Below are 25657 nucleotides of genomic sequence, written 5' to 3'. Positions count from 1 at the left end.
GGATATTTCAAAAATAAATATGAAGCTATAAAATATCCCCTAATTTTTGTGAGCAGTGTACATAATTCTCTTCTTTTTTCTTCTTTCTTTTTCTTTTCTTTGATTTTTCTGAAGCTGGAAACGGGGAGAGACAGTCAGACAGACTCCCACATGCGCCCGACCGGGATCCACCTGGCACGCCCACCAGGGGGCGATGCTCTACCCCTCCGGGGCGTCGCTCTGTTGCGACCAGAGCCACTCCAGCACCTAGAGCAGAGGCCAAGGAGTCATCCCCAGCGCCCAGGCCATCTCCGCTCCAATGGAGCCTCGCCACAGGAGGGGAAGAGAGAGATAGAGAGGAAGGAGAAGGGGAGAGGTGGAGAAGCAGATGGGCGCTTCTCCTGTGTGCCCTGGCCGGGAATCGAACCCGGGACTTCTGCACGCCAGGCCGACGCTCTACCACTGAGCCAACCGGCCAGGGCTTTTTCCTTCTTTTTTAAATGCAGTGTTCATTTTATATTTTAAAACATATGGTCTTTTGAGAAAAACATTTTTCCTTTTCTTCATTTTATTTATTTATTTAAAAAATTTATTGTATTGACATGGTATCAAGTAGAATATATATAATTCTCAATGCCAGATGAAACATTCACCAAGATAGACCATTTTGTGTACCATAAAAAATGATTGAAGTTATATGGAGTATGTTTGCTGCTGAAATGGTATTAACTTACAATAATAAGCCTAGAAACTTCCCTGCAAATATTTCAAAATTAGACAACATTGTGAGAAACAAAATGTTAAAAATTTCAGGATAAAGTGAAAGCAGTGCTTTGAAGGTAATTCATAGCTTTAAAATTCTGTATTAGAAAATAGTGGTGTGAAATTAATGCTCTCAGCTTTTAGTTCAAGAATATAGAAAATAATGACTTAAAACAAGGATATATTGAAAAAATAAATGATAAAATAATAATAAAAATAGAACAATAGAGAAAAATGAATAAATCCAGCAGTTGGTTATTTGAAAATATTAATAAATAAAAGTCTAGCAAGATTGATTTAAGAAAGTAGAGAGATAACCTAACTATTGTACAAATAGAAGGAGTGAAAGAAATAACTACAGATTCTGACGCCATTAAAAAATAATGAGGAGACACTTTGAATGAAACTTTGCCAGTAAGATTGACAATTTAGATTAGAAGTACAAGTTTCTTGATACACAGAAATCACCAAAACTGATTTAAAAAGAAATGGAAATATTTAAGTGTCTTATGTCAGTCGAAAAGAAATTAATTTACCATTAAACAGTTTTCACAAAGAGAACTCCATGCCAAAATGGCTTCAGAGGGGAATTCAAACATTTTGAGAGGATGTAAGACGAGGAGAAGAAAAAGTACATGTTCCAGTCCTTTATGAGGCCTCCATCTCCCTGCTATTTAAACAACTTTAAAGGACATTACAAGAAAAGATAACTAGAGACTGATATCCATCATCATCATAGATATAAACTATTATTATCAAGTATTAGCAGTTTTATTGATAAACTTATTTGGAGGAAACAGTAGATTTATTTTTAACCCATAGAAACTTTTGGTGGAGGTCACAATGAGTCAGAATTTGATAACTATAATAAAAATTTGTTCAAAACTGGCCCTGTTCAAGATATAGAAGGCTGGTGTGTGAAGTAGCAAGCCCCTGTGGACCAATGGAGGATGCTTTCTGCATGGTACTGTGGACAGACTCCTGCACTGGGAGGAGCTTTGCCTCACAGACTTGCCCTCTCTCACTGCATGTAGGTCAAGTTACGTTGTTGATACTGTTCTGCTGTATTCCATTTCTTCTGAGAATATTTATAGAAATGTATTTAAATCATAACTCTCAGTTTTACTATTAAGTATAAGTAAGGTTTTTAATCCACCAGAAACTGTTAGAGAGGTTCTTATCTGGAGGATGTGTCCTTCCATTATTTCTCAAAACATCTTTTGAAATCACCCAGCGTAGTTGATTTGACCATGATCATACTATGGCCTTGGTTGTCCTAGGTTTGGTTTCCTTGATAAATTGGGTATCATATATATATATCTATATATATATATATAAATATATATAGATATAGATATATATAGAGATATATATATATAATCACATGCTACAGAATATTTAAAATTTTTCTTTAGTTCCTCATGAAAGATGCTGAGCAAAGACCTTGAGTGTTTTGAGTGTTTTATCAGTTCTCTACTGCTTCATATATCCTCCTTAATCCTCAGTGGCTTAAACAAATAACAATTTGTGCTTTCTCATGATTCAGTGGATTGACTGGGTGGTTCTGTTGGTCCCACCTGTGCCTGCCATGCTGGTACATTCAGCTGGGAAATCTGCAAGGGCAGGATGACTCAGCATCTGTCCATGTCTGGTGGTTATTTGATATTAATTGGGACTGACGTCTCTTTAAGAAAAAAATCTCTGCTCTTATTCTATAAATTTTATAAAAAGAGACAACTCTTGATAGTATATGGTATTTCTATTAAAATTTGATGATACAATGATGTAGATAAGAGAAATTGTTCAGTGAGGTTTAACAAAAATGCTAAGCAATCTTTTGAAGGATATGGTATGAATATAGTGCTATCTGCTTCCTTTTCTGAATTTCTCTCCCCTGTGCCTGGGCTTGTGGGGTAATAGCAGTGTGCCTGGAAGTCTTTTTAGAACCATTTATCATGGTCACTGTGTCTACTCTCCACTTCTTGAACACCAGTATGTTGATGTTAGCTGACATCTCCATCCCAGAGTCCCTTAAACAAAGACAGACAGAGGAAACAGCTGGATTCTATTTCTAATTTTAGGTTTGTTTAAATTACAGAAGCAATATTTGCTTACTTTGTCAATTTAAAAGTGAAGACATGTGGAAAGATAGTCTTGCTCTAGCACATTCAAATTACACTCCCTCAGAAGTCGTTTTTATTTTTCATATCCTTTGAAATAGATTGTATTTTTTACATCTTTTTCTTTGTCTAAAGTAGCATAAAATATATGTGAGTTGATCTGGCTTAAACTGTAAACATAAGTAACTTAATTTTATTATTTTAAAATGCATTGAGGGCATATCTCCATGCTAATAAACTTAGATCTAAGTTACAGTTTTTAATAAGTGCATATGGTATCATAGTGTGAATGTGCCATAATTTATTTTCCTGTTGAAGGACGTTAAATTACTTCTGGAGTTTTGCTACCACATAACTGCTGAGATAAATTAATATCTTGCACTTCCGATACAATAAACAACCTTGGAATTTATATATGTATAGATGTTTTATTTTTTTATTATAATTTATGAGACATAAGATTGCTGAGTCATAGGATCAGTATATTTTTTTATTATAGTAGATATTGTCAGAAACTTTTTAAATAGATGGCAGAACATATATTTCAACAGTCTGTCTTTCCTATAGATTTACCATATAAATATTTAAAAATTTATTTTATTTACATTTATCAAACAAAAACATGTATTGTTTAAAAAGTAAAATAGTGGGTACTACAAGGCAACAGTGTTCTGTCTCCTCTGTTCTGCTTCTAATATGGAACCACTTTTAACTCCTTAGATGTTGCTTTTGGTATATAAGTCTAGATATCTAAAACATACAAGGTACTCACATGGTTCTCTTTTACTTTTTAAATTTGAGACATCGTCTCTTGACCTCTTTCTAAGACTTTGTGCTTTATACCCAGGTTCCATCTCAGCATCCCAGAACAGTCATGCAGATGTTTTTATTTTTGTTAATTTAGTGAGAGGAGGGGAGGCAGAAACAGACTCCCACATGTGCCCTAACCAGGATCTACCCGACGAGAAACAGAGAGAAGCAAGAGGGAGAGGGGTGGAGAAACAGATGGGCACTTCCCCTGTGTGCCCTGACTGGGAATCAAACCCAGGACATCCACACATTGGGCCAATGCTCTACCACTGAGAAAGCTGGCCAGGGACCATGCAGATATTTCAAACGTTGATCGAATATATACTCTGCATTGATAATAGTAAGACTACATTAATTTGCTTTTTCATAGTACAGCCATAAAATAAATAACTATTAATTTGTTATTAGTGGACTATTAATAATTGATTTGTTTTTGTTTGTTTTCTGTGTATCCATCACTAATGCTTTACTAAATCCTACATTAAAGTATAAAGTATAAAACACTCTCAAATAATAAAAAATATCAAGTAATCCTAACTTCTGCCTTAATTTATGTTTTATACTTTATTTCATTTGAAAAACATTAGATCCCTCTCTCTTGTAACCCTCTGTCCTCTTGTTCCAGTCTTGGCTTCTTGGTCTTTAGCCACTTTCTTAGCTATCTCTCAAGACTGTTCTTCTGTCATCCTAGGGACCTTTTTCTTTTTCTTATGGAGGATCACCTACTCTCTGAATCCCGATTCTTCCCACTTTTCCTTTTGGTGGAGCACCTCCACTAGGAGTTTTCTGGGGGGAAAAAAGTGCTTGCAAGATAAGTTTTGAGTCATTAAAAGTATCTCGATTGGTCATTTAGTTGGGTATAAAATCCTAAGTTGGAAGTAATCTTCGTTTGAAATTTTGAAGGATTTCTTCCATGTCTTCTGGGATAAAGCAACTACTGAGAAGTCTGATGGCAATTTGATTTGCTGTTTTTGTCTCTGAAAGCTTTCATGATCTTTTCTTTATTGCCACTGTTGTAAAACTTAGTGATAATATGCCTTTAGTTCTACTGGACAGTCAATAAATTCTTCCAATCTGAAAAACAATTAAGTTTTTATATCCTTATTACTTTCTCATTGGTCCTCCTTGATTGATACTTAATGCTTAAATGGTCTAAAATGTCCAAATTTGGGGGCCATCTTTCTCTTAAGGGACTAGGTTTCAGTAATCTCTTGCTTGCTAAATTTATTTACCAATCCGTTTTGCATCTTCTAAAAAATCATGGTGCTATTTCTTGCTTCTCTCCTTGTTTAACTAATTCTTTGACCAAAAATATTTTTTATTATAACATAATTTTACTGAGAATTTGGAATTTGGAGGAAAATGAAGGTAAATATAGTCTTCCATGTTTTATTAGAAGACAGCAAAAATGTTTTTGAAATATTTACTAACTGCTGGTGAATTTAGTGATTATTTTTAAGCTGCTAAAACAGAAACAAAATCTACTTTATTTTTGCATTTTCCTTAAATTATAGAAATTATTAGCTTTAAATAAGTACCTGAGTTTTCCTTTTTTATAAACACTGCCACACTTTCCTTTATTTGTTCATTTAAAACATTTCTTAAAACCTAGCTTTGTAACTTCTTCACTGTTTGCTCACAAGACAACTCTATCAATGACATATTTAATTCTTTATTGATCTTGATACAGTTCCTTTACTTAATGATGAATAGTTCTTATCACTATGTAGCATGCTTATGAAGTAATCATTTTTTTTAAATGTAGTGCCAAGGTCAGTATATCATCCTAAGTGGAACTGGCGAACTAAACCAGAAAGCCGTGATTTTGATGAATTGAACCACATCCTTCAAGAGAGCAAGAAGCTGGGAAAAGCCCTTGAGAAGCTCTCTCGAAGTAAGTTCAGTTACTTAATCATAATTGAAATTTTTAACCAATATTAAAGTAGAAACCTTCATTAATACTGCCGGTAACCCATTTCCAATATCTTCATTAAAATTCTGTGAGAGACCTGACTGGTGGTGGCACAATGGATAAAGCATCAACCTGGGATATTACCAAGGCCTGGGTTCAAAACCCCAAGGTTGCCGGTTTGAGGTTAGGCTCATCTGGCTTGAGTGTGACATCATCAACATACATGATCCCAAGGTCACTGGCTTGAACCCAAAGGTTGCTGGCTTGAACCCAAAGGTTGCTGGCTTGAGCCCAAAATCACTGGCTTATTTTGAGCCCTTGGTCAAGGAATGTATGAGAAGCAGTCAGTGAACAACTAAAGTGACACAACTATGAGTTGATGCTTCTCATCTCTCTTTCTTCTGTCTCTTTCTCTCTCTCTCAAGAGAAAAAAGGGGGGTGGGAGAAAAAACATTCTGTGATAAATTGAGGAGTTTTAAGGGCATGAGATTGGAACTGAGGCTTGATCTTGCATATTACACAGATTCATGGGATGACTGGTCACACCAATAGGAGCAGCTATAGTCCCGCCCCCCCCCCCATGGTTATGTGGCAACCTCTTTCTACAGTGTCTCTCTTACCAAGGTCAAGTGTATGCCTAATGGTATCTTATTCAGTCTTTCTCTTTTGAATCCCTTTGTTTTGGGTCATCTTAATTACCTCACATACCTATGGCTTCCATTTGTTTTTAATGTCTTTACATTTCTTAAAAACAATAACTGGGCCAGATTCTTCTTAGAATCCTTTCAGAGTCAGCACAGTGCCTAGTAATGTACTTGCTACAAAAGCAATGACTCTGTAGTCCAAGGGCCTAGGTTAGTGGTTTTGGTTTGCCACCTATGATTTACATTTGGAGCAAACCATGATAAAGTGAGTTTTCAGTTTATTCCTGTGCTATGTTCATAAAGAGAACCTTATCCTGTTAAAATGTCAAAGGCTTATATCAATATGTATAAATCTTGCTGAGATGCTATAGAAAGTTTTGTTTATATCAATTAGCCTGTGGTAAAATTGGTTTTACTGTATGTCATTTTGCTTAAAGTTACAGAACCTATTGGTGAGGTTAGGTGAGAACTAATTGTATTTCCCATTCAGACTCTCTATGCTTTTGAAACAAAATGCCTAAAAAATATCTCCACTTGGCTATCTCACTACCATGTTAAATTCAGTGTGTTAGAGTAGGTCATATCTTCTTCTTCAAATGTGACCATTCTTTTTAATGCTCTGTCTCAGGTGGTGACACTATCGCTACCAATTCATGCAAACTGGAGCCCTTCTGGAATCTTCTCTCTTCCCCTTAACTGTTTATAATTACGTCTTATTTTCCCTTTAAAATATGTCTTGCATCTGATTCTCTTCTCCAACCCTATTATTACCCAAAATTCACATTCACAGTGACTGATCAGATCACTGGTTTGTCTGTTTAACATGTTCCCTTTCATTCCTGGCCCATGTCAGGAAAAACAGGTGCAGTTCCCACCCTTTTACTGAGCTGTGTCTGGCTAGATTGCCACCACCTCATGTGAGGGGTGCCTCGTGGTCACAGTCCTGTGGCTTCATGCAACATGTGTCCTTTCTCACATGGGGAATAGCTTGTGGAGTGAGCCGGCGGTTCAGACTGCGTCCCTTTGTCGTGCTGCCGTCTTCCGCTCGTGACTTTCAGTGGTCCTGCTGCAGCAGGAGGAGGGGGCAGAGGATCAAGCAGGAGGTTTCTAATGCCTAGAGATGGAAACACAGAGCCTTGCATCTGCCACATTCCACAGCCAAGGGTAAGGGAGGCCGGGAATTGCAGTCTAGCTTGTGCATCCAGGGGAGCTATTGAAATGGTTTGAGGGAACAAATAACTAAAGGTCTTGCCCACACTCTTGTTTCTCTCTTTCTCCAGCCAGCCCTCACTGCCATCAGTATGATTCACCTCAAGCAGTGATAGCCATTCTTATCCATCTCATGGCACACATAAATTACTAAAATGCTGCGGCACACCAAAAAATACATTTTTGCTGATCTGACAAAAAATAGGTATAATTTTAATTCATTCACACGAGTTGGCCATTGTAATTTTTTTAATTTAACAATCTAAGAGAAAAGAGGTCAGTGCCCCTGACTAAATAGTCAGATATTGCATGTTTTTCGGTGGTTGTTTTGTTTTTATAGGTGACAGGAGGGGAGATTGAGAGATAGACTCCCCCATGTGCCCCAACTGGGATCCACCTAGCAACCCCCATCTGGGGCCGATGCTCAAGTTCCAAGCAATACTTTAGCTCCTAACACTGACTCTCAGACAACTGAGCCACTGGCTATGAGAGGGGAAGAGAGAGAGAAGGGGACGAAGTGGAGGAGAAGCAGATGGTTGCTTCTCCTGTGTGCCCTGACCAGGAATCAAACCAGGGACATCCATACACCAGGCTGATGCTCTATACACTGAGCCACTGGCCAGGCCAGTTATTGCATGTTTTAAAAATTGTTGTGGCACACTGGTTGAAAATCACTGAGTTAGAGAATAAACAGCCTGGGAGCAAAAATTGAAGCAGATAATGTGGCAATTGTTAGTTCATTCATCCCCACATTCGTTTATCTAGTCTCCAAACATTTATGTCCAGTACAAAGATGGTTAATATGTGAAGTAAAGCCTCAAGTTTATCTTTAATAGGGAAGCTATTTGTAAAAAGCAGGATTTCAGAGTCTCGTGAAGGGTGCTTTAGGAAATCATAGAAGAGCCCTCAGGATGGCCGGCCTGATGGCGGATACACCTGAATAGAGTGCAGAAGGATAAAATCATAAAGCTGAGGTAAAGGGAGAGTGAGCTGTGTTGTGGGGAGGGATGCTTCCAGCAGAGGGAGAGAAGCATGTGTACAAGAAGGGATTTCAAAGAGAAGAAAATTTGTGTTATTGATGCATAAAGGATGAAGCTGGTAATGAAGGCAATGAAGACGGACATCTTGGTAGCAGGGGTCAGGGGTGGGGGCTGGAAGCAGATTATAATCCTGTCTTTTTGAAAGATCACTCTGGCTCAGACTGGAGGGTAAGCTTAATATGGTTCATTCCTCAAGTCAAAGGATAGATGAAGAGACCTGAAATAGAGCCGTAGCCATGGGGTAAGAAAAAGGGAAGGGGTTTAAGAAAATGTAGATATGCAATGAACCCACTGTTATGAAGAAAGAGTGAGAATGAAGAGACAAGGATGTGTTTGTCCTTATTTTTTATTATTATTATTTGGTTTTCTTTATAATCTGAATGATAGGGTGCTGCCTCTACCCTAGATAAGAATTCAAGAGGATTTGGGAGAGGTGGGGGGTGTTCTGTTTCAAACTCCACCCTCAGTTACCTTTGGGTTCTCAGATGGTGTGGGTAGCTCGTCTCTGTTCTCAGCTGTCAGTATGTGTGTGGAAAGTATTATATATATCTTATGTAGGGAAAGAGACACGCACACATATACACATATATACACCATCAACATTTGAGATACAGGTAGAAAAGTAACCTAGTTGAGGAGATTGAAAAGGAATTTTCAGAGAGGTAGAAGGAAAACCAAGACAGAATGTTTTCATAAAAATCAAGGATGCGGGAGTTGGAAACATTTCAGACAATTGAGATCCAGTGACAGGTAAGTTCTATAAGAAAAGAGGGAGAAACATCCTCTGTGTGCATTGTTGTCTCCAAAGCTGTGCTTCTGCTGTTTAGCACAGTGGGATTCACAACAGTGAAAAGTTAGACATTAAGTATTTTTTATTAGAGAAGTGGATAAAGAACCCGTGGTGCCTTCACACCGTGGTACACTGTACAGTCATTAAAGTGAGGTAGAAAATACTTGTACATATATAATATAGTTAAGATATGCTTTATATAAAAGCAAATAACACATTAGTGTATGTGTTTTGTTTCAGTTTTGTGAATATATATAGGCATATGGCATTTATATGTCTGCCTGTAAATGTGCATAGCATTATTTGGAAGAATTTACAATAAGCTATCATTAGTTGTCATGAATGGAGGCTTGTTTTCCTCTTTCCTTTATTATATTTTCTATTTTTTTCTGTGATAAACAGGTATTAATTTGATAAAATAAAATAAGTCTCATTTTGGTTTTTTTATAGAACTTTTTATAATGATATTTTAATTTCTAAGGAATACAGTCACAGGAATGGACTGCTAGGTTGGAAAGCTGTGCATTTGTTAACTTTAATAGAGAATTTTAATGGCTAAGTGCACTAGAGCTTGCCCAACTGTTGCCAGAAACCCAGTGTTAATTCACCTTGCTACTAGCCATGCATCGGTACTACAGCCTTTTAAAGTTTTGCCAGTGGTTTTCACTGTTACTTTAATCTCCCCAATTACCAGTGGGTTTGAGCACCTTTTCAAAAGCCTTTTAATCATGTTGATTTGCTTATCTATAAGTTGCTGATATTTTTACTAGGTCAGTTGTTTTTTCCTACATTGCTTCTTTTTTATTTATTTATGATTTTAATTTATTGTGTTTACATAGATTCAAGTGTCCCACCAAATATATCTCCTCCCACCCCTGTGTTCCCCTCGGCACCCCCTTTGCCTCCTCCCCCCAACGCCTTCCCCCCTTCCCTCCAGAATTTGCTGTCTTGTTCTCTATAACACTGTGTTATGTATATATAATTTCATTAATCTCTTTCCCTTCTCTCATCCCATCTTCTCTTCTACTTTCCCTCTGACCGCTTTCCCTCTGGTCCTTTTGATCCTGCCTCTGCCTCTCAATTTGATTTGATAATCAGTTGGTATACAATTCCTTTTTTTTTTTTTTTTGTATTTTTCTGAAGTTGGAAACGGGAAGGCAGTCAGACAGACTCCCGCATGCGCCTGACCAGGATCCACCCGGCATGCCCACCAGGGGGCGATGCTCTGCCCATCTGGGGCATTGCTCTGTTGCTACCAGAGTCATTCTAGCACCTGAGGCAGAGGCCACAGAGCCATCCTCAGCACCCGGGCCAACTTTGCTCCAATGGAGCCTCGGCTGTGGGAGGGGAAGAGAGAGACAGAGAGGAAGGAGAGGGGGAGGGGTGGAGAAGCAGATGGGCGCTTCTCCTGTGTGCCCTGACCGGGAATCAAACCCAGGACTCCTGCACTCCAGGCTGATGCTCTACCACTGAGCCAACCGGCCAGGGCCTACAATTACTTTTAAAGATAATTTTAGAATAGTGGAAGCAGAAAATGGTAGGAGGAGTGAATGGACAGTAAAAAGAGAGAGAAGGGCTGTGGACTCTTTAAAAAGTTTGCCTGAATTGTGAAAAGTTGCTATGTTTTCTTGTACCTGCAACCTGATTCTAACTCTAGGACTGAGCTGATCACTGGGAAGATAAACATTTTTGTGAAGCACAGAGCTTGTGTTTCCTTGCTCTAACACAACTCAAATATGGGATAAATCCCCCATACCACTGAGACCTCTTTGGAAATTGGGATAATGGAAAGGCCCATCCAGATAGATTTGCACTGCAGCAGAATGAGGACTCCAGCTCTGACATGCCTGGGGGGCCCTTTGCCTTTATACCTAGAAGAGACGCTTAGTTGCTGAATGAACTCACTTTCTCCATTTCTACTGCTTCTATAGTTGGACACCATTGCTTTCCTAAGCCACACCTCTTTGACTGCTCTGACAGGAGAGAGTTTCCTCTGAGGTCTTGGTGCTATGATTAGGAAGATGGTGTGGCCCAGCCTCAGGAATCCCACCATCACATCCTGGTCCTTTCTCCCAGATGATGTATTGTCGTAACCCACTTGCTCACTACATTTTTTCCTGCATATTGTCTGTTCACCTCTGCTCCCCAGTTCTTATAGACTTTAAACATAATATCTTAAAATATGGCCTTTAAAAATTAATGAATAGCTGTGAATGTTGTGCGAGGCACTGGGAGAAATATACTGCCTACTCTGAGAATGGTTCCCTTTGGTTTCATGCTCTGTAAAGAAGCGTTTCTTTAAAATTCTTTCCACTGCTTTTAAGTCAGTCTTTGATTAAAAGTGAAATAGCAAAAGTGAAAAATAGCCTAGGTAATTCAACATTGGTAATAGGAGTGGAAGTAACTATATATTATAGGATGGTGATTTATTCAGATAATTTATTCAGCAAAATCATCAAAATATATAAATGTTAAAAAAATATATAGCAATATGCATCTGAACAAAATGTGTCAGACCAAACACTTGGAACAATTAGAGGCATAATTCCCTCCCCAAGCAAGTTTCCCACTTTTCTAGTCTGAGTTTTATTCTGATACCCATCCCTTCTTAGTGTGTTAGTATGTCTTCATAGCAACCTTCTCTTCATCTCCATGTTTCTCTGTAACATCACTTGGCTCTGCAAAACAGCTTCTGAAAGTTGGTAAAGTTGAGAGTGATGAACAATGGACAGAGGATCTAAGAGCTTACTCACAAGTGATGATGGCAAGTTCTCTAACACAGATTTTACCGTTCAAAGACCTTTTGACGTACCTGCTAGTTCTTGGCTACAGTCTAGATAGGTGAAGTATTACTGCTATCTTTATGAATAATGGATTTATAAGCTGAAGTGTAAAAGAAATTTTAAGATAAACTGATAGCTTTCTAAAAATTTTATGAGAAAACTCCCTTCTTAGGGCTAAGGGCATTAATGCAAATAGTTTTAAAAAAATCAAGAGTGATTAAAAAATATTGGACAGTGCAATCATGGATTATATAATTCCTGGTATCTAAATGTTGTGACTTTGGATGAGAAAGAGTATTTTGTTTTATATGTCTACTCTCTTCCTCTTTTAAAATAGTCTTTTAATACCTATTTTTACATTCAGTTTTAATCTTGAATTCATATTGGAAAGAAATGTTTTATAATAAATGTAAATATAAACATTTAAAATATATACTTGGTTTTTATAACCTGGAATAATTACTTTAAATATGTTGTAGACTGTAGCAAACCATTTGGTGTTCTATGAAATTCTTACATATCTTGAAATCTGAGTTATTCCAAGTGACCATTTTAATTTTATATATTTTTAAACCCAAACATTCATAAATGTATACTTATGTGAGGTCTATATGAATGTTTGTGGTTGCTCAGAGAGTTTGGGGCTCTCTTATTGGTCTCTCATATACTCCCTGATGGTGAATCCATTGTCTCAGAGTTCACATTCAGTGCAGATGCTGGCCAGCTGCAATGCTGCTCCTTCCCAGAGCCCTCTCTCCTTGAGTTGTTGGAAGAAGCTAATTAATACAGCAAGTCCTTGCATAGTTGTTAAATTTACATCACCCAAAATTCCCAAAGTGGTGGCTGGATTCTCTGTTAGTCCAGTAACACATAAAATTCTTAGTTATAAAAAACTTTTTAACAACAACAACAAAAAATTGTGTACAATATCATTATGAAGAATGGATCTCAAATACACCTGTTTCTATTACAAGGGGCCGAGTAGTGCTGATTACTGAGTGGTGATAGAGCAGTTTTTTCTGCTTTGTGTGGAATTGATTTATTAGGTTAGTCAGTGGAATGGGAGGTGACTGAGGAGCCTATAAAGTGCCCTCACAGGCATTCTGTGCCTGAACAGGCAAGAGGATCTTTCCCTCTGGCAGGTTTTCTTGAGACTCTTTTCAGGTTCTCTCTTGTAACACAGCTCATTCTACCTTGAACTTTATCTACTGAGCTTTAGCTTCAATTATGTTCTCATTTTCCCTGTGTTCCATTGGACTTCAGACTTTAGAGACCACATTCCCTTGCCCTGTGCCCCAAACACAAGCACTGGCCACACCAGCTTCAGAGCCCCACCACCATGTGAGAGGTCAGCTCTAGACAAGCATCACTCACACAACGGGGCAAGTGATGTGAAGGGAGAGTGATGCCTTCAGCCTGGCATATTGAAGCTGAAATGCCCATAGAAATTCAGCAGCTAGCCCGGGAAGAAAGTCAATGCTGGAGATAAGATTTGTTAGTCATCATATAGGGAAATAAAAATGTCAGTGATATGGGTTAGGTAACCTAGGACAGTATATCAACTGAAAAGATAGGTTAACAAAGAACCCTGGGCATTTCAGGACAAGACTCCCATCTCCAAAGAAGAGGATTCCTGTGAAAGAGTTAAAGCAGGAGGACAGGGAAGAGGAGACAGCCTTGCAAGAAAGACAGTGAGTTTGATAGTGTCTTTTGTCACAGAGAGAGAATTAAGGACTCTACTTTTTACATGGCTGACTTAAGACAGTTTTGGAGGAATGGTATAGACAGAAATCAGACAGATGTACAGTGAGGAATGTGTGGATTGTGAGTAAGAATGATTTATTGGCTTAAGGAGTTGTCAATCTAAGAGGCTGTAGGTCAGATTCCTGAAGCTCTCTTGTCTGTGCCCTCATCTGAAAATAAGGGAATGAAGATAAATGAAATACAACCACCATTCTGCCTTAATATTTTATCACTCTAGGAGTCCAAATCAATTCATAAGCAGGAACAAAATTGTAACCGGTCAAGTCCTTGATTGTCATACTAGGATAAAGACTATATCCCTACGGTGATCTTTGCACATCAGCTCCACGTTTAGCAGCCAGTATGGTACTTGTTTTATTTTTGTTGCATAATTTGCATTCTTTCGGCAATTCATGCTGTCATAGTTGGCTTAAATTCCTAATTTGTTTCCATGAGTAGAAAAAATCTACCACATTATTTTTAAGTACTAATAAAAAGGAAAAAAAAAGAATAGAAAAAGAAAAAAAAGAATGGAAAATACACTAGTTTTACAAATAAAACTTTTGTCTTTGTTTTTAGCACTAAAGATTGTTTCTAAAACATTTTTATAAATCTCTTTTGAATCCCAGGTATTGCAATTTCAGATGAACTCGATAAGGTAAGTTGAACTTATACATCTAATGAAAAGAACATACAGATTTTAAGTTTTAATTCATTGTCTAAATGAAAAGGTTTGTGATACATAAAATGTTCAAGTATAATTTATTTGGTGCTAACAAACTTTTTAAAACTTTCAAAGTGTTGGCTTAGATTTTTTAATGAAAGTTATTGTATAAAATATACAATATCACCTATTTTTTTGTTAAAGATTTTTTAATTTGGTTAGAGAAAATAACCACTCCAATTGTTAACAACTATATTAAAAAGTGGAAACTAACAATATTGTATTATGTAAACTACTTGGATTCTGCTTGTATTTATATGATGATGATGATGATGATGATATGGAAGACACTTGTTCTTTTCTGTAGCTACCTTTGTAATTTTACTCAGTGTTGTTCTTGCTTTTGTTTTTTTTTTCTTCAAATTTTAAGATGCCAAGAGTATGTGATGATGCTTGCACTAAGTGATAGTTGTGAAGGTAGTGAGAAGTGATATGGTTAGAAATACATTGTAGCAGTAACATCAATGGCACTTGCAATAAGCTGGATCTGGGGCATTGTAGAAGAGATCAGTCAGTGATGATTCTTAGGGGGGAAGAGATGATTCTTGGAGGAAAGGAAACTCTGTGAACTGTGGTGACATTTACCAAAATTAGAAAGACTGGGGAAAGAGCAAATTTAGTAGGTTAGGTATAGCATCAAGAGTTCTCTTTTGGATTGTTTATTTTGAGTTGTCTCTTAAACACATTTATTTGAGTTGTTGCTCATAAGAAAGATTTGATTCCATTGTATGTATATATACCACATCTTCTTTTCCAATTTTCTGTTGAGGGACATGGTTGTTTCCATGTCTTGGCCACCATGAATAATGCTGCGATGAACATGAGGGTGCACATGTCTTTGTGTACCAATGTTTACGAGTTTTCTGTGTAGATATCCAGTAGAGAGAATATTACTCGGTGATAAAAATGATAATATATTGTTGTATATAACAACATGAATGGACCTGAGAATATTATGCTAAGTAAAATAAGTAAATCAGAAAAAACTAAGAACTATAGGATTTCACACATAGGTGGGGTATAAAACTGAGACTCATGGACATAAATAAAAGTGAAATGATTACCAGGAGGAGGCTGGGGAGGGGAGTAAAGCAGAACAAATATATGGTAACAAATAATGATTTGACTTTGGGTGATGAGCACCCAATGCAAATCAACAGTTCAAATGCTATAGAAATGTTTACCTGAAACCTATATACTCTTGTTGTTCAATGCTACCCCATTAAATTTAATTTCTAAGTAAATAAATGAATGAAAGAAAGATTTGTCTTACTGTAATATATTTAAGAGTCACTGGAATAGAAATTCTCATTTTTATAGTCTCAGAGCCCCTTTAGAATCTTGAAATTATAGAAGACTCCAAAAAGCTTTGCTTTATGTAGATTATATCCTTTTCCTTTATATAACATTTATTGAGGTGACTCTGGCTAACAAGATTATACAGGTGTCAGGTGCACAGGTATACAACACTTCCTCTGTCCGCCATATTGTGTTCACCTTGTCATGGCAGGTCTCCGCCCAGCACCGTTTATCCCCTATACCTTCCTTCACTTCCACTTCCCTCCCTCCTGCTAACTCCACACTGTGGTCCATGTCCAGGAGCTTTTTCTTTTTCCCCCCCTTTTTTTGCTAATCTCTCCACCCACCCCAAACCCTTCCCGACAGCTGTCAGCCTGCTCTCTATGAGTGTCTCTATTCTGCTTGTTAGTTCATTTTGTTCATTAGATATTCTGATATTTACCATGTTAGAAATCAAAACAAAAATTTTACAGGCACTTATTTTTTAAAAGTAGCAGTGATAAAACTTACATTAACAAAAATGCTTTCATAAGAAAAATGCTTTATTTTCTAAAATAAGGTATTTGTGAGAAAGTTACATTTTTTACAGTTTAAAAAATCTCTGATGCCTGGCTTAATTGAAAACTACTGAATTTTATCTGCTTCTGCACCAGTCTGTTGTGATACATTGTATTGGTTGAAAAAAATTGACATGAGTATGTAGTTGGAAAAGGGAACAGCATCTAGAAATAGCCATCAATATCTGATGAACATTAATACAAATATCTCTCTAATCAGAAAACATAATGAATTTGGCTTGGTGGCTAGATACACAGATAAAATGGTTGAAAGCATTGTACAAAAACGGGATCATACAATCATGGCACTTTAAAATAATAATAATGTAATATTTATATTATTTTTATAAAAAACAAGTTAGCATTCTTTTTCAAATAGGATTATACGTTTTCAGTTTTAATAAAAGTACATCTATGATACACTAAGTAAAAAGTTAAATTTATGAAATATACTCTTAAGTATGAATTTCTCCTAACAAACCATCTAATAATATTAAAATTATTTTAATTTCCGTCTGTAATAACTCCATGCGATCTAGATCATGACCCTATCCAAGCACAGGTGGAGTACGTGGCAGGTGGAAGCCTGCTTTGCTAGTCCTCCTCTGGGGGATCGTCCCTGTGTGCCCAGACCCATCTCCTTGCACCATGACCTTCCTTCCAGTTTGTAGAAATTTAATAACCCCTGTTCTTGAGGATATGCTCTAGATTCATTTTTAAGGATAAAGACATAATTATCATCATTTCTAGTTCATTTGCTCTTTCCAATATAGTCTGCAAAGCCCTGGATGCATAGATTATAGCTATAGATTAGCTATAGATTAGCTTGTCCTGCCCTTTTCTCTGGGCCCTGGCTTTCAGCTGAGTTAGTTTCTACACCTTTTCCAGTGAGATGAAGAGCAAACTAATTGTTTTTTGAATTGAAAGTAGGTTTTGCCTTCACTGGATTACATTGTGGGTACCCTGATACTCGGTTCCAAGGATTATCCCCAGGACACATCCTCCTTGCTCTCTCCCTCTCTTTTCCAAGCTCTAGCAAGGAGTTTCCATTTAACTAATGTGCACATTGCTAATTTTTGTTTTCTTATTTACTATTCATACTTTGAAGATTTTATAGAAATTGCTAAAATTTCTTGAATGTTTATTATTTTCCATTTTATTGAGGAAGTCACCAGTTGTCATACTAAATAAGCTTTTATTGAAGAAAAATTGGCTGATACAAAAACATTTTCCACTATCACACCTGATTTTCAGGAGTTATCAGATAATTCCAGTCACAGCCTCCATCCTCTGCTGTCCTGGAACCAACCTTGTATGAGAGGGACAGCTTGCCCCATGGCGCCCTCTGGTGGTACAAAGCTTATGGTTTTTTATTTTCCTCCAAGAAAACGTGAATCTTAAGCCGATATTAATTAAAAAAAAGTGAAAGAGAAAGATTTACAATATATGTTGATCTTACACCTATGTTTTAATGCAGTAATAAAAATTCTTCCTTTTAATATTTCATTAACAGTTTGGGAGTTCACTGAAGATATATTTTTTATAACCTTTATAAAACATGAACCTAGCACTATCATTCTAATTAGGTTATAAATTCACTGAAATTATTTCTTCTATGACCTTTAAAATCAGTTTGTGGATTCTGAAAATAATAAAAATTATTAAGTCTACTTAAAATGGAAAGATAAAATAAAATAAGGCTGATATTATTTTTAAGTGTTTTTTAAAAATTGTGGGAATTCTATCAATTTCTTGCTGCTTAGCCACTGTATTGGTTTTCTATTACTGCTGTAACAAATGAAAACAAGTCAGTTTTTTATCTTACAGTTCTATAGTTTAGAAGTTCAACATGAGTTTTCCTGGACTAAAACCAAGGTGTCACAGGGCTTCTTTCCTGAAGTTCTAGGAGAAAACTGGCTTTTTGGTTTGTTTGTTCCCATTTTGCCTTTTCCAGCTTCTAGAGGCTGGTTCATGGCCCCTTTTCTACCTCTTCAAAACCAACAATGTCTCATTGCTCACTTCAGCCTGGAAAAAGCTTTTCATTTTTATGGAACCATGTGATTAGGTTGGGGCCATTCAGCTAATCCAGATAATCTCCTCAATTTAACATATTTAGCCTTAATTATGTAAAGTTCCTTTTGCCATGAAATGTATCCTATCCACAGGATTGGAGATTACCGTAGGTTGTGGATATTTGGGGAAACCATTATTTTGACTACACAGCCATTACACAAGTTCAGGTGCTTTTCCCTTTCAGATCTACACATAATGTTTTAGACTTCTGAAATTCCAGTTCCTCCTTCAAAATGCTCTATTGCAAGCATGGCTGGTGCCCCGTATGGCAGAGCGACCCATCTTTCAAATATGAGTTGCTTCTGGGCTCACCAACTCCTGAGGATTGATTGCTTCAACCCAGTGGGGACCATCCTGTGCGGGGATGCCTATATTGGACTCAGCCAGGGATTGGAGGACATAAGGTCTGACTTGTCACTCACTTTCCAGAGCTTTCTGAGGGGATCAGGCTAAGATGTTACTTTAGCTGAACCTTATCTTTGCCTAGCTTCTTCCCATTTTCTCCTGAGTCATTCAGTCTCCTTGGTTTTTACTTAAGAGACCCCACCCCCAGTAAATTAGTTTCTCAGCCTCTGGCTCTAGGGAATCTACTTAAGACATGCCATTAGAGGAATCTTCCTAAAGCTGAATTCTGCTGAAAATTTTTCTACAACTCCCTGATACCTACCAAATTAAGTTCAAATTTCTTACGACTAGAATGAACAGTCTCCACTGAAACCTCTGCCTTATGCTTTATTTCACTCCTTTTCTCTATTAGAGCCTCTGCTGCACACCACAAGGACTAGTGTAGGCAGCCAGATGCAGGACTTCCAGGTCGTATTTTAATTTCTTTTCTTTTTTTTTTTTTTTTTGTATTTTTCTGAAGTTGGAAATGGGGAGGCAGTCAGACAGATTCCCGCATGCGCCCGACCGGGATTCACCCAGCGTGCCCACCAGGGGGCTATGCTCTGCCCCTCTGAGGCATTGCTCTGTTGCAACCAGAGCCATTCTAGCACCTGAGGCAGAGGCCATGGAGCCATCCTCAGCGCCCGAGCCAACTTTGCTCCAATGGAGCCTTGGCTGTGGGAGGGGAAGAGAGAGACAGAGAGGAAGGAGAGGGGGAGGGGTGGAGAAGCAGATGGGCGCTTCTCCTGTGTGCCCTGGCCAGGAATTGAACCCACTACTCCTGCATGCCAGGCCGACGCTCTACCACTGAGCCAACCGGCCAGGACCTATTTTCATATTTTTGTTCATTGTTGTCTTCCTCCCCCACACACCTCCACTCAGATCTTTCCATCCTTCAAGCTCCAGCCTCCCCTTCAAGCTGCAGTGACTCTTTCAGAAAATGATCTCACCTCCCATGAGCTCTTAGGGAACACAGCGACCACATCACAAAGGACACTTCTTATGTCATGATTGGAACTTTTGTTTACTTCTTAAAGATGTAGCCTGGTATTCTGGAAAAATCCACAAATAGGCCTTGGATTGAATTTTGGCCCCTGCCATTTACTAATTATATGACTTCAGAAAGTTATTTATAGATGCCTGAGTTCCCCTGTCTGTGAAATGTAATGGCCTAAGTAACTATTAAAAATAACATAAATTACTTTCTCACTCAAAACTAACTTTAGTTTGCCAAAATTTCTAAAATGTAGAAAAATATTTGGAAAAATCATTTCAAAGGGTAGAGAGCAGAGACAAAATATGTATATAAACCAGATGCACAAAGTGCAGTTTGATATCATTGTTTCATGTGAGTGACAATTGAGCCTTTTGTTACTCGATGTCCTCATCACCCATAAGACCATTGCAAGCCAGTTGTTTACAGGAAAACTAGCAGTTTCTGCTATAGAATCCTAAGAAAAATGTCGCCTCATTATCCTCCTGAAGTATATACTGTGTAATGCATCGATAATATCCTCAAAAACTGTTTTATATTTCTGTGAACCAAAGGACATAATAGAGTGAGAAGGCAACTTTTGGAATGTGAGAAATGTCTTTTAAGACATTAATATCCTGAGTACATAAAAACCCCCAACTCAACAACAACAACAAAGCAAATAACCTGACCTACTGCAGAGCAGTGCTCCTAAAAGTTACACCATCTGAATGATCTGGGTACTGTTAGTCACCAGTGTAATGGATGGAAACATAGGCACTCTTAGTTTCATATGTAGCCTTGCCCCATAGGGAGTGGAGGTACTGGAACTCAAACCAAGACAGATGGTCTGTACTCAGAGTCTGTACTATCAGCCTCCCCAGTGGATTATGCCAATACAGTTCCTATTATAGTGCTTAGTGCACAGTGATTGCGAATAATAATTGCTATTTTATTAAAAAACTCTTTGTTCACAGTACCTCCCAAGCCTGCACTAAGCCTTTGGTAAATGTTGAGCAAATAACTAGCTGGAACTAAGATAATTTTACTTCTCTAATTCAGTTCTACCTCCTGTGGTGCTTTATCATTTTCCCTACTGTCACGGTATTTGCTGTGGGCCCTGTTTTTATGTTGAGACCTCTACTTTGTTCCAATGTGATGGTAATCTAGAAAGCGAGTAGACAGGTTCATGAACAAAGTGTTTCAGTGTGAAAGTGTCCATTTCTATTTATTTCTTCCCAGGCAAACAATCAATATTTCTTTATGGTCACTAGTTAGAGAATGGATTTCTTATATCTAATAGGACATACTGAAATTGTTATGATTCTTTTGTCTTGCTTCTGTGTTGTGGAATCTCTTGCCTATGTACATGTGACTTACACGTGACCTACATGTGCATTACATGATAATTTGGCAGTGAAGGAAAATCCCTAAAACTGCTTTATGTGCTATGTTGGTTGTATGCTTGATTTATAGTAGGTAATGGTCCTAGTATTAATAACGAGAGATAAAATGTAAGTGAGATTGTTGTCCACGTTGTGTCTCAAAGACCTCTCTCAAAAGGAAATTTGAAAAATGTCATTCAAAGGAAAATATTTGCAGTTTGCATCATAGACATAGACATATTGATGCAGTTTGCATCAATAACCCAAATTATAGGGCACTTCAAAAATTGGGAATAAGGCATGACCTGTGGTGATGCAGTGGATAAAGCTTCAACCTGGAATGCTGAGGTCGCTGGTTTGAAACCCTGGGCTTGCCTGGTTAAGGCACATATGGGACTTGATCCTTTTTGCTCCTCCATCTCCTTCCCTCTCTCCATCTCCCTAAAAATGAATACATTTTTTAAATCTGAAAAATAAGGAATAAAAGACCTGCATTCCACTAAAATGAGCATATGAGCACATTGTTCACAGAAGAAAAAAGCAAAATGCTTCTTAAATGTGTAAGAAGAAGCCCCAGCATTGTTCAAAATAAGAGCATGCAAATTAAACACTGCTCAGCTATCAGATTTTCTTAAATCTCCAAGTTTGTTAAAATACTCTGTTGGTGGGTCTGTGGGGAATAAGCATGTTCACACATTGCTGGTAGGAATGAAAATGATGCAAACACTGTGGAGGGAATATTTTAAGATCTTTAAATTTAAGTGAAATTATTATTTGATCAAATGATTCTAATTTTATGAGCCTATTCTGTGGACACACTAAAAAATATGAAAAGATCTCTTCATGTTACTATACATTTGAATGGCAAAAAGCTAACCAGCTACATGTTCATTAAAAGAATACTGGATAAATTATAGTTCATCTACACAATAGAGACTACACAGTGATCCCAGGATATATTGTTAAATGAAAGAGTCAAGGAAAACATTATGTTTAAAGTGTGCTACTATTTATTTAAGTAAATATAATGAAAATATAGATACAAATTTGTATTATTAAGCCAAAACAACAATAGCAAAACCTGTCATACTGTAAGACACACACACACACACACACACACACACACACACACACACACAATTTTTAAAAGTTACCCAAGGGATAAAGGAAGGAATAGAAAGTAGAAGATAAGAAAAGAAACTTAACTTCTTGAAACTTCAAATATTTGGCTTTAGGATCCTTTAAATATTTTATGTAATTTTAAAACAAAGTTGTCTTGGAACAGTAACTTCTAGTAATTGAAAGCAAGATGAAAGAAGTGAGCACAGCTGAAGCCCACTATTATTTTCTCCATTTTATTCTCTACTGGAAGGAAGGGAGGCTTTTTGGAGACCAAGTTTCAGGCTGTAGCTGAAACCACACTGACTGAGTCTGGAATATAATTTAGTGCCAGAAGGTAAAGATGCAACTAAAGAATGATGGCACCTGTCAAAGGACACAGGAGCCTTCTTGTAGGAGCTCCTACTGTGACTATAAAGAGAAATGATAGTAATGTGTTATAATCCATTGAATAGAAGCATAATCCATAAATCCACACTGGTAGATATATGTACCTACACACATATACCTGCACATATGTAAATGGAGATGAAGGCAGTCTTTTTCACAGTGTGGTACCAACAAATAAGAACTTATGTGTCAAAATTGGAAAATTTATTGAAATTTGAAAGTCACAAATTGTCAACCATTATTGTAATTAATGCAGGCAAAGGTCAGCAAAGGATATTAGAATTATTGGTTGAAATTTTGATGAAGTACAGGTGATCTACATAGTCTCAAAGTTATTTCCAGAAGATACTTAATAATTAACAAGAGAAAAGTAGCAACTTTACAATGGAGAATCCTGGATGACACTGCCTTAAACAAGTGATCAAGGTTAATGTCACTAGTGATAGAACAAATCACCATCATGTGCCTTTTGATATGAAAAGAATACATCACTTCTGTATTATTGTTGTCAAAGTGCAGACCTGTGGTGGCGCAGTGGATAAAGCGTCGACCTGGAAATGCTGAGGTCGCTGGTTCGAAACCCTGGGCTTGCCTGGTCAAGGCACATATGGGAGTTGATGCTTCCAGCTCCTCCCCCCTTCTCTCTCTGTGTCTCTCTCTCCTCTCCAAAAATGAATAAATAAATTTAAAAAAGTGACATAAATAAAAATGTTCCCACTATAAAAGACTGAGGAAAACAGTGGATAGTCACCATATAAAGGAACCTGAAAAATGACTGGCCCTTATTTTTAGATGAATATGAAGGTTAAAATGTCAAAGAAAGATGGAAAGCTATTCCACATTAAAGAAGATTGATAAAAAAAGTATTAAAATCAAATGCCAAATGTGATCCAGGATTTTCTTTTGCCATGAGCAACATTATTCAAATAATAGGGGAAATTTAAACAAGGTTGGTATATTAGCATTTTGGCAATGTTAATTTTTGGTTTTGAGAATTATACTGTGGCCATAAAAGAAAACATCCTTCTTTATAGGAAATATACCTTGAAGTGTTTAGAGGTAAAAAAAAAATATCATATATGCAACTTACTTAACAATTGGCTGTAGGAGAATTTTAATCATATATTAGAGAGAAGGAAAAATGATAAAGCAAAATGTCACCCAACAATGTTAACATTATCATATTAACAACTGGATGAAGGGCATACAGGCATTTCAGTTGTTTTCGCTTTAATTTTTTTGTAAGTCTGAATTATGCCAAAATGAAATATTTAAAGCATATATATTTCTTAGATTTGTTTGCTGATACAAATTCAATAACAAACAGTACCCCTACCATCCAGATTCTAGTCTTAAAATATATTTCCCACTAAAAGGAATCAGAGTCTCTTAGAACAATGGTGGATACCAGTCTGGAGCAGACAGTGTACAGTGAGCCTAAAATATCTTGTCAGGCCAGAAGACAACACGATGGAAGACCACCAGCACTGTGTTGGAAGAGCTCTGGAGCCCAACCTCCATAGTCTCCCACTGGGAAGAGTGAGAAAATCTGACCATGAATAATAAGAATAATACCTGGAGTGCAGTGAATTATGTCTAATATTTTTAAATCTATGTGTTCACCCCAGAAAAGTTAATGATTTTTTAGAGAATGTTAGGAGGCCAAAGTTGTTATTTTCGACTAATAAAGAATCAAACATTTAATCTGACTTTTCTATACAAATTGTACTTCAGAGTAACCCAATAATTGAAGACAGGAAGCTTCTCTGTACAGAGGTATTTCAACAAATAAATGAATGTGGAATTGTGTAATTAGATAATCACCATTTGACAATATCTACTGAATTAATGGGTATAAGGAATATTTTTCAGTGCTGCCAGCATCATTAATAAGCCTCAATGGGACATTACATGCCTCCAGATGAAACTATCCATTGTCTCTGAAATAGAACTTGCCAACAACAACAAAAACTTTATCCAGATCTAACTACTATTTTATAGAAATCGCAAGGGTCAGAGGTACATTTCAAACTACATCATAGGGATGCAAAGGAAAAAATCCAGCTTATGGAAAATTCATACAACAAAGTACTTGAGGTTTTTTTTTTTAATAACAACAGCAACAACAAAATTATAAAAGAAAAAGAACGAGACAGAGGAGGGAAACCTACAGATTAAAAACGATCAGACTAAGAAGTTTTTGCTCAGCAAGAGAAACTGATAACAAAATAAACAGAAAGCCAACTAAATGGGAAATGATTTTTTTCAAACGACAGCTCAGATAAGGGCCTAATATCCAAAATATACAAAGAACTCATAAAACTCAACAACAAACAAACAAACAATCCAATAAAAAAATGGGAAGAGGATATGAATAGACACTTCTCCCAGGAAGAAATACAAATGGCCAACAGATATATGAAAAGATGCTCATCTTCTTTAGCTATTAGAGAAATGCAAATCAAAACGGCAATGAGATACCACCTCACACCTGTTCGATTAGCTGTTATTAGCAAGTCAGGTAACAGCAAATGTTGGAGAGGCTGTGGAGAAAAAGGAACCCTCATACACTGTTGGTGGGAATGTAAAGTAGTACAACCATTATGGAAGAAAGTATGGTGGTTCCTCAAAAAACTGAAAATAGAACTACCTTATGACCCAGCAATCCCTCTACTGGGTATATATCCCAAAAACTCAGAAACATTGATACGTAAAGACACATGCAGCCCCATGTTTATTGCAGCATTGTTCACAGTGGCCAGGACATGGAAACAACCAAAAAGCCCATCAATAGATGACTGGATAAAGAAGATGTGGCACATATACACTATGGAATACTACTCAGCCATAAGAAATGATGACATCGGAACATTTACAGCAAAATGGTGGGATCTTGATAACATGATACGAAGCGAAATAAGTAAATCAGAAAAAAACAGGAACTGTATTATTCCATACGTA

The 25657-nt window shown here is 37.1% G+C and overlaps 1 protein-coding gene across 1 annotated transcript in view; it reads left to right on the top strand.

The window, feature by feature from the left end:
- Positions 1–25657, top strand: part of C3H8orf34 (chromosome 3 C8orf34 homolog) — a 129582-nt gene that overhangs the window by 85979 nt on the left and 17946 nt on the right. Inside the window, 2 exon segments of the mRNA XM_066372442.1 lie at positions 5437–5565; positions 14422–14450. Coding sequence (XP_066228539.1) covers positions 5437–5565; positions 14422–14450 — 158 coding nt within the window.

This window comes from Saccopteryx leptura, chromosome 3, assembly GCF_036850995.1.
Source record: "Saccopteryx leptura isolate mSacLep1 chromosome 3, mSacLep1_pri_phased_curated, whole genome shotgun sequence".
NCBI lineage: Eukaryota > Metazoa > Chordata > Mammalia > Chiroptera > Emballonuridae > Saccopteryx > Saccopteryx leptura.
This window is presented reverse-complemented; position numbering and strand designations above follow the sequence as displayed.